General features: G+C 34.9%; 1 protein-coding gene across 1 annotated transcript; it reads right to left on the reverse strand.

Moving 5' to 3' along the window:
- Positions 1 to 554: 554 nt before the first annotated feature.
- LOC145039821 (calcium-dependent protein kinase SK5-like) lies at positions 555 to 3,880 on the reverse strand. Its single transcript, XM_078987828.1, has 7 exons — positions 3,025 to 3,880; positions 2,047 to 2,190; positions 1,679 to 1,831; positions 1,499 to 1,614; positions 1,232 to 1,399; positions 910 to 1,134; positions 555 to 813 (listed from the first exon to the last, which is right to left on the reverse strand). The coding sequence occupies exons 1-7, from the start codon at positions 3,629 to 3,631 to the stop codon at positions 637 to 639; spliced, it is 1,590 nt and encodes a 529-aa protein (XP_078843954.1). The 5' UTR covers positions 3,632 to 3,880; the 3' UTR covers positions 555 to 636.
- Between the last annotated feature and the right edge of the window lie 6,609 nt (positions 3,881 to 10,489).

Raw genomic sequence — 10,489 nt, forward strand, 5'->3', positions numbered from 1 at the left:
TATATATATATATGATTTTCGCAATAATATTAATAATTTTATAGTGTTTAGTTTTCTAATAAGGACCACAAAAGAAAATCGCATCAAATGGCGACTTCGAAGTAGGCTCAATTGCAAGATCCATATTGTCACTTGTGAAAAAAAATATATACATTTTGTTGAAAGTCTCCCCTCGATATAGCTAATTTTGTCATTTTCAATTTATTTTATTCCAAACAAAAAAAAAAAATTATGAACAATTTTATAACAAAAAAAAAACAGTTTTTATAATTATGTGTACAATAAGAGTTACTTATTTGACTTTTGCATTTGATGACTGGGTCTTTACTCATTCGCACATAGATTCACAGAAACGGATTTTGAATTTTGATTACAAATTCAGTTGACTTTGAAGTTTGAATGTAGCAAGTAGCCAAGCCACCACATAGTCCCATAAACAAAGGCCAAGTCAAATTTGAAAGTCAAAATTTTATATATATATATATATATATATATATATATATATATATATATATATATATATATATATATATATAAGTTCAACGTTAACCCCATTTAGTTCAAAACCAAAAATATAATAATAATAATAATAATAATAAAATAACAGATTAGTAACAAATTATAGGAATTTAATTACTAAATGTCAACTTTTTCAGTGGTGTGATTTTTTGTTATGGGCTCTTGAGGTGCCACGACACCAAGAGCTTCACCTAGGTTTAGGTTTAGGTTGCCTCTCATTGTTCTCCTCCCAATTCCGCCATTATTACCCTTCCTCATCATCGCAGCAAATTCCCCATAATCAATCTGTCCATCCTGTAACACAACACGTTTCCAACAATTAATCATTAAATAAAAACAATAATCATCTTTTCGATATGATAATAGCGTAAGGAGTGAAGTTATTATTACATTATCTTGATCGATTTCCTGAATCATTTCATCAAGATGAACTTCACCTAAACCCATCTCTTCACACGCTTGTTGAAGCTCATCGATTGTTATGTATCCACTTCCATCTTTATCAAAAAACGCAAAAGCAGACACAAGATTCTCTTCTCTCTCCAGTTTGTTCAAGTGAACAGTTGCAGCAAGAAACTCGCCGTAATCTATGGTTCCACTGTTGTCGATATCCGCCTGAAATTTGATTCCCACAAATTTCAACCTCCGATAGCAAAAAACAAAAAAGAAAAGTGAAAGAAGAAGAAGGAAGAGAAAAAGAACGCAAACTTACAGCATCCATCAAATCCTTGATTTCAGACTCCATAAGTTCAGATCCAACACGTTTAAGTCCCTCTTTGAGTTCCTCAAAAGTAATCGTTCCACTATTGTCTGTATCTATCATTTTGAATAACTCCTTTAATCCACCGATTTCTTCTTCTGAAAGTCTTTCTGCTATCACCTATAAATATAATGTGCAATTGTGCATAATGAATTAATGAATAATGATAATGAAGTTGTTCCTATGAATCCAATCTCACATGTCTTTTTACTTTCTTACCCTTAAAGCCATCTTCTTGAGCTTGTTCATTGCAGAGAACTGTTTGAGTCTTGATAAAACAGCAGAATCAAGGGGCTTATCAGGTGCCATTTTGTCATCAACAATCCATGGGTGACCTAAATCAAAACACCAAAACATTATATAATTATTTTTTAACAAAAACATTCTTTTCTTTCTTACATAAAACTTCATGAGCTGTAAGCCTTTTCTTGGGATTTCTATCGAGCATTTTCCTTATAAGATCTTTAGCACTCTCTGTAATTGCAGGCCATGGCTCTGATTCAAAATCGAGTTTTGCTTGTAGAATTTGACGAAAGATCCCCATTTCAGTTTCTGTATATACCAATTAGAATCTGTTAATTTAGAATCAGATGAAGTAATGGAATTACAGAATGGAATGGAATAAGCAAGGTAATGGAATGACTCATTACATTCCATAGTCATGTTTGGTTGGCTTGAAGGAATGGAATGAGTTTTCATATAACTTTTGTATAGTACATGTAAATACAATGTATTAATGGAATCCTACAAACAAGATTGCAAAATACCTGCCCAAAAAGGGGGAACACCACTCAGTAGAATGTACAAAATTACCCCTGCACTCCAAACATCGGATTCGGGTCCATAATGCTTACGTAAAACCTCGGGGGCTACATAATACGGGCTTCCAACCACATCGGAAAATGTTTCACCTAAAATTAGAATCAAGAACCATGAGTAGGGATATTTAGATGAATAAAATGCATGTTCATTGTTCACAATCCTATATTTGGTACCAAATGTTATGAATAAGTAGAAAAAGAATCAAACAAAGTAATTGTAGAAGGGTGGAAGTTGAATACAAATGTTTTGTAACATAATCTATGATGAACAAAGTACTAACATTATTGGATTAATTCATCCAATGGTTTTAGAATTACAAGATCAAGAACTTTACCAAATTACCTAACTTTCATGAAAGTACTAACATTATTTGAAGGAATAGGAAAAACAAATCAAAAATTGCTACACACGTGTTCAAGAAGAAGTCCCAATACATGGACCCAAATGCAATTATTTAAAACTTTGCATTTGTGAAGTAGTTCTTATCAATGTCGAATTATCACAGTAGGGACAACACAGGGATTTCGCATAAGTTAACAGAAAAAAGAAGCTATAGCGTATCATAGGAAGTTAGGTACAATTAACTGAAACTAGTTATATAAACGACTAAAAACTAGTTCTTTATCTAGATTTCTAACCAATAATGTATACGTATATTTCATATAGTTTTAAACAGAAAAAGGCACAATTATATTGATATCACCCACAAGAACAACAAGAAGATTTACAAGGAAACTAGATCAGAAGCTAAAAGCACCATAAATCAGAAATCGGCGATCAATATCATCCAAGACATATAAAAAACCTAAAACAGATAGAGATAAGATAGACCCACATGAAATTATTTAGGTATTAGAGATATAAGATAATATAACCCAAGAAGGAAAATCCAAAAAAGGATTAAAAAGGAATTGGAATTGAACCTGGTTTGTAGAAAACAGATAACCCAAAATCAGTGGCTTTAAGAGTAGCGTCTTCATGTGTAGTCGAAAAGAGGAAATTTTCAGGCTTTAGGTCTCGATGCATAACACCCAAAGAATGACAAGCTTCAACAACCCCAACAATGGTTTTAATCAACTTCGCAGCCTCTCGTTCACTATACTGCCCTTTCTGAACTATCCGATCGAACAGCTCTCCACCAGCGCATAACTCCATAACGATATGAACATATAAAGCATCCTCATATGTCCCTTTGATCCTCACAACATTCGTATGCTCAGATAAATGGTGCATTATCTGAATCTCTTTCAAAACATCTTCGTAATCCTCTCTGCAGATGAGTTTCTTCTTGGGTATCGATTTGCAAGCGTAAGGAATGCCTGTTGATTTCTCTGTGCATAGATGGGTTGTACCAAACTGCCCTTGTCCTAATTTTCTTCCGATTGTGTACAACTGTTGAAGGTTTGGGGTTTTTTGCTTGAGTACCCAGTTGGGTTTTGGATTCGATGATGGTGGTGGGATTGGTTTCTTCAATATTGGGGGTTTTGCGGGTTGTGTTGCAGTCGATGTTGAAGTTGAGGAAGACGACATATTTGCTTTCAGAGTTGCGAACTTTACCAAATGGGTAATGCGAGAATACTATAGATTTGTGAACAAGAAAGCTGTACTACGAGATGTAACTTCACGAAAACATGAACACAGAAGTATTTGGGGGCCCAGATCGCTCTTATCCCTGAAAAACAGAGAGAGAAATAGGGGAAAGATTGTCTTTTTTCTCTTGGTGATTGAGACTTTGAGATGAATGAATGAAAGCGGTTCCTCTCAAAACAACTTTTTTTTTTCTTTTGGGGAGATGGAAATAGACCGAGTCCAAGTTTAGTAGATGCAATAAATTTCTTTTGCGAAAAATAAAAGAAAAAGTAAAAAAGTTTTTAAAGAAATTGTAAACATATATATTTATATTTATTTATATATAATATAAATGCAGATATTGTACACTGAATATAACCTCTGAAAGATTCCATTATCATGCTTGTGTAAATTTTCTTTTGAAATTATGCAAAAAGAAGAAAACGATAAAAACATGGCAAGTGCATTATTATTTATTCGTCCTTTGCCTTACGCTTTATTTGTTATTTTCTTTAATATAATTATGGATTAGCATATTTGGTTTTTTAATCGAGTCTAGTACAACGTTTTTGTACAAATTGGACATATATATATATATATATATATATATATATATATATATATATATATATATATATATATATATAAAGATGTGCGTAGCTTAATTTAGAAGACTTCAACTTAATGTATCTTCCCAAGTTCCAACACAAAAATATCAAATTGGCCTAGGCTCTTGGGAATTTCTGAAGAAATTTTATAGATAAAACTGGAGGAATCAAATTTGTGTTTTGTAAGAACATATGCATTTACACATGCTATAAGAAAACCAATTTGTAATATGTGATTAGTATCTTAAAGTTACAAGTGAATACTCTTATCAAATCGTTAGACTATCTGGTATGTGCAACCGGCGTTTTTATGACATGACACTGGAACACAACGTTACCACGGCATAAACACCGCCCCGGGCGCCCGTTTATTGGTGTTACGTTTCTTCGGGTGGTGCTGGTAACGAAGGGCAACACCCACTTTTTCTTTCTTCATTTCTTTGTGTTTCTTCTTTCTTGCTTTTTTTCTTGGCCTCACAACTGCGTTGAAGACTTGGAAGACCACCCTAAAAAAATGTGATGGAAGAAAGATGATGATGTGGCATTTCAAATGGCGTTTCATGGGTTACCCATACTATGCAACCTTATACTTTTTAGAGTTACTAGAGTTACAACAAAAAATTCAAAATTATATATTTATAAATGAAGGTTGGTCTATAACTTCATGATAAATAGAAACCACATGATTTTATGTGCTTTTAATCTGGACCGCTCTAAGTATCTATTTTCAGGTTTTTTTTATAGTTTTTTGGTCTATGTCCGGCTCCACAGAAGACTACCTTCTTCTCCATGTCTCCCCTCCACTATTGATTCGTCTGTTTAGTGAATCAGTTTGTTCTTTCTCTTTCAATATTGCACACGATCCCATGAACCCTAAATTTTATTCGAATGTACGTGACTGATTTACCCCTATATAAGAGTACATTTCAATTCTAATTTTCGAAATGTCTAAATTGATTCAATTGTTTCATCAATCATGGAGCAGAAATCGACCAAAAACATTTATTTCATTGAAGAACATTCAACCAATGTGAATTTATTGCACAGGGTAATTTTTAAGTGTTTTTTACTTCCCATTCTTGCAAAAATGTAGATTTTTTCTACATCCGATTGTGAAAGTGAACTGAATTTAACACGCACTTTATTCCTTACAAATCCCAATTTCACCAGGAAATTTGTGATTAGGTACTCTATATTTTGAATTTCATTCTAATTAACAATTTATAACGATTGGTTTATTGTTTCATATATGTTGGTTCGAAAAAGAAAACAAAAGGACATTGGCTCTTCGTAAATACATATGGAAATAAGTCATCGATCTATGAGTTTTGAAGATGAGGATTCGAAAGACGAGTTGTCTGATACTGCACCCTACATACAGCAAAAAGAAAACCCGAGTTACCATTCACAATCATAACCGAGTTATGAAACTCCATGATGAATTTGATGATGATGAGTATTCGTAACAACCATTGAATTAGTTTCCATGTGTTTTTATTGTTGGATTAGATGTCTAAGCTAATAACTAAATTGGTATATACTTGAATTATTAACAAAAAAAAAATTTGGGTTGCCCTCAAACCTAGTAACTGAATAGAATAACTTATTTAGATAGAGAGACTGATTTATTGATTTATTATACGATTAATAAATCGCAATAAATGATTTGTTAATATATTATGAGAATAATATATTAATTAGAAATAATATTATTTAATTAATAATTAATCAGAATGAATTTTGGGAGTAATTGAATTAATTAAAAGTGCAAGGACCTAAGTTATTATTGTGCAATAGTTGAACAAAAGGCATTCCAAAACCCTCCACAAGAGGTGGATGGTTTGGAGGGGATTCTAGGGTTCTAGAATATCTATCTGAGATAATTAAGAAACTAGATAATTACTTGATTTAAGATATTATTGTTTTAATCAAGTAAGGGTTATCCAGGGTTTTCCTAACAGCTATAAATAAGGTTTCATAGCTCTAAATTTCGACCAATAATTCTTTCTCAAGAGCATAGCTGAAAATATCTTCTCATCACCTCTCTCTTCAAGTTTCCTTGGTTGCTAAGGTTTGGGTGTGAACCATCAGAGGTATGAGATTTATGGCGCTTGCTTCCAAGAGTGTTTCAAGAAGGATAAGTTTGATTGTTAAGAAGTGCACGTTTTTTATATCAAATATTTATTAGCTATGAAAGACCATAAAGTTGGAAAATTTATGGTTAAGGATGTTAGTTTAGGGCTAGATCTGGAATTTGAGCAAAAGAGCTTAAGGATTAAGCTCTTAATGGAAGAAAATGGGAACGACTAGAGAATGTTATTTGTTCCCTAGAGAACGCCATGTATTGAAGAACGTTATGTGTCCATTCTGGATGTTATACGTTCTCACCTGGGTTGACTTTCAACTTTTTGACCAAGTTTAACCTAAGAGTATTTTGGGTATTTTGAATTATAGTTGTGTATGGTCAATTGTCATTGAGTAGGTGTTTGGTTGAGCTAATCTCGGAGCAGAGTCCTGTTCAGCTATTATTTTGTTTGTCAATGAGGTGAGTCTTCTTACCACCTTAAGTAGGTCGTAGGCACCAAGGTCGTCCCACTATAGTATATGAGTAGAATTTATGCTATTGTATGATTTTGACTAATGTGATTGCATGATTTATGTATGGAGCTAATCTGGGCTCGGAGTCATTATGTAACGACCCAATTTTCACAGTCAAAAATTTTATTTTCAAATCAACACTTTGGAAAACATTTGGGGAATAAACTGATGGGTTTTAGCCATAAGAACATCCTATGTGCTCATACAAACCCTAATGATTGGATCTAGGTTTCTCTATTGTACATGCAATTCATCTAAGACTTTAAACCCTAGATCTAGCATATGATAATCAATATTAACATAATAATGGGTTTAAGATATTACCTTGATTGTTATGTAGCAATAACAATCTCAAATCCTCCTTGTAATGACTTTAGAAAGCTTAGAGTCACAAATGTCACTCCTATAATGGTTCACAAACACCAAGAGCAAGAGGATGAAGAATAAGGAGAGGGAAGGCTGCCCAAAACATGTGGAAACCCTAAGGATTCAGTTGCCCATGTTTTTGGTGCCTAAGGGGTCCTTAAATAGTGAGGCTATTAGGGTTATCTAACAAGGAAACCCTAATTTGGATGCTTAGGCCCTAAGTAACCAATGGACTCCCTCCTTAGAGGCCTAGGACGATTTCTAATGGGTTTCACCATAGAATTCGTCCACTCCTCTAATATGGAGTCCATTAGCTCAATATTCAACTATCACACAATTGACAGTTCTAGTCCCTTAAGTTTAATTAATGTCTTTTAGCCACAAACTTAATTCTTATTAATTCTTGACTAATATTAATTAATCAATATGATTTCTTCTTTAATATATTATTCTCATAATATATTAATAAATCATAATTAATCCTCTTTCTCCATAATTCATCCTATCAAGTTGCTTTGGTGAAGGCTGTTGGGTTTTAGCCATAAGAACTTTCCTATGTGCGCATGCAAAACCCTATTGCTTGGATCTAGGCTTTCTAATAAACATGTTTTTTGAATCCAAGACTTCTAATGGCTAATTAGGTTAAACAATAATATTAAAACAGATCTAGAATCATACCTTTGAATTCCTTGTTGATCTTGTTTGTCTTGGAGCTTCTAGAGTCACAATTGTCACTCCTCTAATGGCTTACAAACACCAATAGCAAGCAAGATGATTTAGGAGAGAGGAGAGGGGAGGAATTCGACCAGAGGTTCCTTGCTTAAGGTTGTGTGTCGAACTCCCACATCCATAGGGTCTATTTATACTATCAGACTCCTTAAGGGTTTCACCCTAAACCCTAATTGGATAATCTTCTCTTAAGGCTATCCAAATCCATTCCATAGATAACCCTATGGACGATTTTGAGCTATCCTTCAAGTTGCTATGGTGAAGGCAACCCAAAAGGACCATGCACCACCGAATATAGTTATAGCCTTAGACACTATTCCAACAGTCTCCCACTTGGATAAGTCTAGTAACTATACAAGTATAATACGGTTTGCAATCGTAGCTCTCAAAGACGCTGTCAACTCTGATCTAATCAATCTTGTCCTTTAGATAAGGGATCGTACAGTCCTCTGTTAGATATCATGCTGACAATCCTATGGAATGGTTAGTCTAGCATTTAGATTTCTCGATCTCCGATTTATTTGACATAGAACTTAATCGAACACATCAATTCAGTTCTGACCGGGCCCGGCACATAAGTCAAATCAAATCATCGAGTGGCCAAGATATCTCTTCTATCCTCATAGGATAAAATCTACAGATAAACTTCGACTTATATGCATTTACTTATTCATTAACCAACTATACACAACAATGCGTTTTATAACATCAAGTTACTGATGCGTTTTCGCATTATCAATGCACAATCAATTAACAAATAATAAACCATATATCTAGGTTTTAAGACCATATGATATTATCGTCTTGCGATCACCTTTTATATCGTATTCCATAAGGTGATTCCAGCAAACGCGGGTTTATTCCAATGCTCAAAACCAGTTCATAAGCACTCATGAACGTTGCAGCAACCCTTGCTATGTCTAACACCATTTAGACATTCTACACACCAATTCATGACAATCTTCATTCATATCTACTCCCAACATATGAACGATTGTGGACCATTTGAATAATTCGATTATTCCTAATAAACTCAATTATTCTGGAAGTCAAAACATGCAAAGTGAAACAATAATTAAACAACTAACATGTGACAGTAACTTTACTCATAAATAAAACTCCTTTATTTAATCATCAAATGTCAATTACATTTATCTATTATACGTTTCTAATACTATTTAATCTATGCTAATATCATCCTTCAGCCCAATACTCCTAGCATGCTGCAAGTGCTTAACCCTACTCAGTCCCTTCGTAAGCGGATCTGCTGGGTTATCTTCTGATGATATCCTCTTCACTACGAGTTGTCCTTCTTCTACACGATGTCTAATGAAGTGATATTTTCTGTCGATATGTCGAGATCTACCATGATCCCTCGGTTCCTTGGTCAAGGCAACCACACCTTCGTTATCACAGAAAATCTCCATGGGCTCTTTTATGGCCGGCACAACTCCAAGATCACCGATGAAGTTCTTTAGCCATATTGCCTCCTTCGACGCTTCGCTCGCTGCGATGTACTCTGATTCGCACGTTGAATCAGCTACGATTTCCTGCTTGGAACTTTTCCATGTCACTGCTCCTCCATTTAGGGTAAAAACCCAGCCCGACTGCGAACGGTAGTTGTCCCTGTCGGTCTGAAAGTTGGCGTCACTATACCCTCGCACCTTCAAGTCATCACTCCCTCCAAGGACTAAGAACCATTCTTTCGTCCTCCGAAGGTACTTAAGGATGTTCTTCACCGCAATCCAATGTGCTTTGCCAGGGTTCCCTTGATATCTGCTAACCATGCTTAAAGCGAAGGCTACATCAGGGCGAGTACAAGTCATAGCGTACATGATTGAGCCAACTGCGGAAGTGTATGGTACTCGGCTCATTTCTACTATCTCAGCTTCGGTACTCGGACTTTGAGTCTTACTCAACTTGGCATTTCCTTGTATCGGTAGTTCTCCCTTCTTTGAGTTTTCCATACTAAAACGTTTTAGTACCTTCTCCAAGTAAGTATTCTGACTAAGTCCAATTAGTCTCTTACTTCTTTCTCTTACTATCCTTATTCCCAAAATGTAAGAAGCCTCTCCGAGGTCCTTCATAGCGAAGCACTTCCCGAGCCAGGACTTAACCTCCTGCAGAGTCGGGATGTCGTTTCCTATGAGTAATATGTCATCGACATATAGAACGAGGAAGCTTATTATACTCCCACTGGCTTTGACATATACACAAGATTCATCTTCGCTTCGTACAAATCCAAACTCTTTGACTTTCTCATCGAAGCAAAGATTCCATCTGCGAGACGCTTGCTGAAGTCCATAAATGGACTTCTCAAGCTTACACACTCTATTCGGATGCTTTGGATCCACAAACCCCTCTGGCTGAGCCATGTAAACATCCTCAGCCAACTTTCCGTTAAGGAAAGCGGTCTTGACATCCATTTGCCAAATCTCATAATCATGAAATGCGGCAATTGCTAGCATCACTCTAATAGATTTAATCTTCGCAACTGGTGAGAAGGTCTCATCATAGT

Source organism: Lactuca saligna, chromosome 1, assembly GCF_052625555.1.
Source record: "Lactuca saligna cultivar CGN05327 chromosome 1, ASM5262555v1, whole genome shotgun sequence".
NCBI lineage: Eukaryota > Viridiplantae > Streptophyta > Magnoliopsida > Asterales > Asteraceae > Lactuca > Lactuca saligna.

Bases quoted from the DNA above. Each gene is read 5' to 3' on its own strand.
- LOC145039821 (XM_078987828.1), bottom strand. From the start codon at position 3,631: ATGTCGTCTTCCTCAACTTCAACATCGACTGCAACACAACCCGCAAAA. The intron at 1,135-1,231 runs GTAAGTTTGCGT...ATCAAATTTCAG, and splicing joins TCAAGGATTTGATGGATGCT to GCGGATATCGACAACAGTGG. The intron at 814-909 runs GTAATAATAACT...GTTGTGTTACAG, and splicing joins AGGAAATCGATCAAGATAAT to GATGGACAGATTGATTATGG.